Source organism: Dipteris shenzhenensis, chromosome 30, assembly GCF_047967505.1.
Source record: "Dipteris shenzhenensis isolate YYH24624 ecotype China chromosome 30, Dip_SZ_1.0, whole genome shotgun sequence".
Lineage (NCBI taxonomy): Eukaryota > Viridiplantae > Streptophyta > Polypodiopsida > Gleicheniales > Dipteridaceae > Dipteris > Dipteris shenzhenensis.
Genome location: NC_141625.1, coordinates 34,429,429 through 34,433,880, shown reverse-complemented (window position 1 = coordinate 34,433,880; position 4,452 = coordinate 34,429,429). Strand labels below are relative to the sequence as shown.

The following is a 4,452-nucleotide window of genomic DNA, read 5'->3' as shown; positions in this document are numbered from 1 at the left end:
GAGGATGAGCGATGGGGAGAGGGAGGGAGAGAGAGAGAGTCAAAGAGGATGTGGTGAGCAGAGGGGGAGAGAGGCAAGAGAGGGTAAGCAGAGGGAGAAGGGGAAAGGAGAGAGTGATAGAAGGGAGAACCGGGATGGTGAGAGCAATGGAATAGGGAAAGGAGAGGAGAGTAGGCAAGAGGGAAGAGAGAAGGGGAGGAAGAGCGGGAGATGGCAACAAGGCAGAGGGGAAGGAAAGGGCTAAGAGGAGATAGAAAAACTTTGGTTAATTATGTTACTTTATAGCAACTTAGTCTAATCTAGTTAATATGTGGTGGCAGGGAACTAATTAATGAATTAATGAATTTTAGAACTCTGTGTGTGTGTGTGTGTGGAAGACAAGACACAACCCCTTTTGCATAGTGAAAGGAGAAAAGAGTAAGGGTAAAGGATGGAAAGAGGACATTATAAAATTAAGGAAGAGTTTGAGTATGTAGGTAAAGTACCTACAAAATTGCAAAAGAAGTATATAAGAGCTTTGATAAGAAATGACAATAATGTTTTGCAAAAAAAATTGGAAAACATGATAAGAACCACGTTTAACTTAAGTTGGGAAGACAAGTGTCATAAACACTCCTCCCTTGTTATCAGGGTCACAATAAATTAGAAGCTTAGCCATAAACTTAACCAGCACGATGTAAGAAAATAATTTAAGTGTAAAGTGTGGAACTATATAGGAAAAAAAAAATTGGTTACAAACAATGAGAACATGGAGGGTAGGAAAAATTACTTGGGGGAATTAGTAAAGTGAAACAAATAAATGGGGATATATAAAGGGAAGAATGAGGGGAAATTTTTTTGGGGAATTCTCTTAAGGTAGCTAGAAAGAAAAGGTGGGGGAGGAGATTGGAAGGAAATAGTTTATAGAGTAAAGAAATAGTGGGTTTGGGGGGGGGGGGGGGGGTCTTTGGGAAAGTAAGGGAAACCGATAGCTTAGGAAGAAATAGGTAGAGAAGTTTAATAAAGAAAATAGAGGTGGAATTTGTAAAAAAATAAGGGTGAGAAGGGAGGGAAATTAAAGTAATGGCATAAGCTTTAAAAATATATTTAGGACTAGAGGGGGAAATTAGAAGTAGGTGGATGAATTATGAATATAAAGAAATAAGAGGGGAATTTGAAGCAAAATGAGGGGGAGAGGGGGTGGGGAAAATAGAGTGAAAAAAACCTATAAAGAAAGCTAAAATTAGAGTAAAGAGGGGGGTTTAAAAAAGATTGGGGAAGGGGAGTTAAAAAGGTTTAAAATTAGAAGGTTGCAACACCCTTCATAAGGGTTTTCCCCCTTCTCAATAAGGGTAAAAGCTAAGGATAAAAGCTAATAAGGCATTCCAAAGAAATGTTTTCCATAGGACCACCCTCCTACTCAAGAAGCATAATATTTTTGAAGTTATTCAAATAAAGGGTTGGACATAAAATTAGCCTTCACTCGTGGAAACTCTAACCTTACGTGAAGTTCTCAAAAGAAGGGTGCATATAGGATTCACCTTTCAAAATGTAACATTTAAAAACTATATATATATATATATATACATACATATTTAAATTAACATCTAAAATATATTTTCCTAAATCTATATTGAATCTAAGGGAGTGGGTAAGTGGTCTTGAATGCAGACCATCGTAACCTCCTCCCAGGCTGGCTCCAACATCCTCCTCAGATCCTCCTTCTTCTCACCTTCCTCTACCAACTCGCAATCTCGACTCTCTCCTCTCTCCTTGATGCCAGCTTCCGTCAGTCTCTAGCTTTTAAAGGAAGGACTCAGGAGTCTGTGACTGTCTCTCCATGCTTGGTACCTCCTTGGTACCAGTTGATCATTGTTGGCCTAAGGGACATGCACTCCTTCCAAGTTCCCGAACTCCTTGGCCTTTATCCTCATGAGTCGTCTTCTCTTTCCTCTTCCCGACTCCCCCCCTTGTATTTCACGTTGATCCCTTGAATCTGGATTTGGTGCAAAGTGGCTACAGGCTAGGGCTACAAGGGGTTACTACAGCAGCATGCGTGGCAATCTTTGAATAGACGGACAGTGGACTCGTGAGTCGTGACTCATCACTTGTTCTTGGGCAACTGCTACTCTTGCCCTTTCTTCAATCTTCCAAGTTCCCACAGACTATAGTGGTCTCAACTCTCGTGATGTCCCTGCACCAACGAGTAGTTTTCTTTACTCAACTACCACTCCAATTGATCATGATGTCACATGCGTTGTGTTGTAGCAGTGTAGTAGTATACTGTATTGGCCGCTGTGTGGCCCTGTACGCAAAGAGGCTTGCCCGAATCATTGCGAATCATGATCCACCTACCCTAGATCTGCGTTGAAGGGCTAATAGGCTAATAGCTATAATCTATTCACGATTTTTTTTGCAGCTCTCTGGGATATCGTGGAGTTGTGAAGTGGTTGTGAATTGCGATTCGTGAAGTTGCTAAGGAGATGGCTACTGGCAGATGGAGGGAGTCGTGACCATGCAGGACTGCCGCTTGATTGGCATGAAGGTGAAAACACCTTTGATGCTACCTGTCTGAATGTTGCATGCCCGATCCGCTCCTTCTTCCCATATGTTGATTGGCAAGCATATCAATTGAAACAATAATACATATTGCAAATGACTTTCTTACAGATAAGTGCGTGACAGGCGCAGGTTGAAGTTGAATCAAGTCCTGCCTGTGCAAGGTCCTCCCACCTTCTGACTTACTTTTCTTCCTCTATTCTATGTTGTCCATGTAGCCTCTTTGCAGCCCTGATCTCCTCACCTCACATTGCATTTAGCTTCCCTCATCGTGTTCTTTTCCCTTGAGTAAGTGTCAAGTACCGTTTACCTCAAACAGGCTGATTAATTGTTGTTTGTTAACATTTGATATTGTTCTCCTCCTCTCTTTTTTGGTGTTTTCTCTCAAGGCTTGTATTTTTGTATCGTTGGTAGCCTTGCTTTACTGCTCCTTGTTGATCTTCACAAAGAAAATGGGACATCCTAAGAAAGACAAGCGCCAATGGTTATTGGAGCAATCTGGCATTTCATGTCAAGTTGAGCATGCTGCTAGTGATGAAGAAGCTTTTGTTTCTATTCTAGCTACTCGAAAAAGAGTGTATGTTTGTAGCTATGTACCATCCTAGAAATTGATTTATCCTTGGTCGTATTCTATATTTGATGAGGAAGGCAAAGAGAGGATAAAGTGTTTAGTTTGTACAGAGATGAAAATGTCCAATCCATTGTAGGACTTGGGAGCACAACCATACAAAAGCAATCTCTTGCCATTCACCATGCATCTGAGTCTCAGAAGCTAGCAATCCAAAAAAAGAAACTAATGGTTAGAGAGAGTGTGAAACATATAGAAAAGCATGTGGAGCTTATGGTACATAGTGAAAAGAGTAGGATTGTTAGTGTTATGTGAAATATGTATCGAGTGGCTCAAAAGGATTTGGCCTTGTAAGTGTTTGAAGATGAATGCAAATTTTATATGTATATGAAGACTCCTAATATGCCTCTCTCTTGTGAGTACTCCTCTTATATCAATCCTACCTCAAGTTTTCTTTCAGCAATGTACATGGTGTATTGGGAGAAGTTAAAAGAGGAAATTGTTAGCAGTCCATTCTACTCCATTCTTGTGGATGAAAGCACTAATCATAGATTTGAAAAGCATCTCATCTTATACATAACTTACTTGAAAGATGGAGGCATTGGTCCGTGTGTAATTGCCTTTGTGAAGTTGCTCTCTATTAATGATGGAAAGGCACAAACAATGTATGAGGCCATTAAAAAAGTGTTGCAGGAAATGGATCTTCCATTTCTTAAAATGGTGGCAATGGGTTCAGATGGAGCTCCTGCTATGGTTGGAAGGAATTCTAGATTGTATGCTAAGCTTTGTGCACATGTGCCACACTTAGTTGGAGTACATTGCATTGCACACCGAGAAGCTCTTGTGATGAAAGATGCATGTGAATGCTTTGCCGAAATGAAACATGTTGATAAATTTGCTAGTCAAGTGTATGAATGGGTTGGGGTTTCTAGTTTACGCAGGGCAGAATAAAGATAACTCATGCTTGCATTTCTACCTAGATGCTATGAGATCCTAAGGATTCATGGTGTAAGATGGCTCTCTTGTGGTAGTGTCATGAAGAGGTGCTTTACTATCTACTTTGAATCCTTGGTCTTCAATCCCATAAACAATGTACTTTTCAGTTTTGCATATGTTATTGATTCAAAATTATTCTTCTATTTGAAATTGGGCGACTATTAAGTCTTATTAGTTGAGATGTTTACTTCTATAATTCTTGTGGGGGTTAAAGGTCATTGTGCCTTTACCCCGGTTATGTACAATACTCAAACACATATATAAATGAATGAAAAAGAAGATTAGGGTGGTTCTGCACCCACTAAAACTTGTGTGGCTCTCTGTTTCTCTCTCTCCCTCTTCTGTTCTTG

General features: G+C 40.1%; 1 protein-coding gene across 1 annotated transcript; it reads left to right on the top strand.

Moving 5' to 3' along the window:
• Positions 1–3,568: 3,568 nt before the first annotated feature.
• LOC147882027 (uncharacterized) lies at positions 3,569–4,057 on the top strand. The gene has a single exon (XM_087401502.1). It carries the CDS (start codon positions 3,569–3,571, stop codon positions 4,055–4,057), a length of 489 nt encoding a protein of 162 aa, XP_087257628.1.
• The last annotated feature ends 395 nt before the right edge of the window (positions 4,058–4,452 follow it).

Coding starts and splice junctions, on each gene's coding strand:
- LOC147882027 (XM_087401502.1), top strand. CDS start 3,569: ATGTACATGGTGTATTGGGAGAAGTTAAAAGAGGAAATTGTTAGCAGT.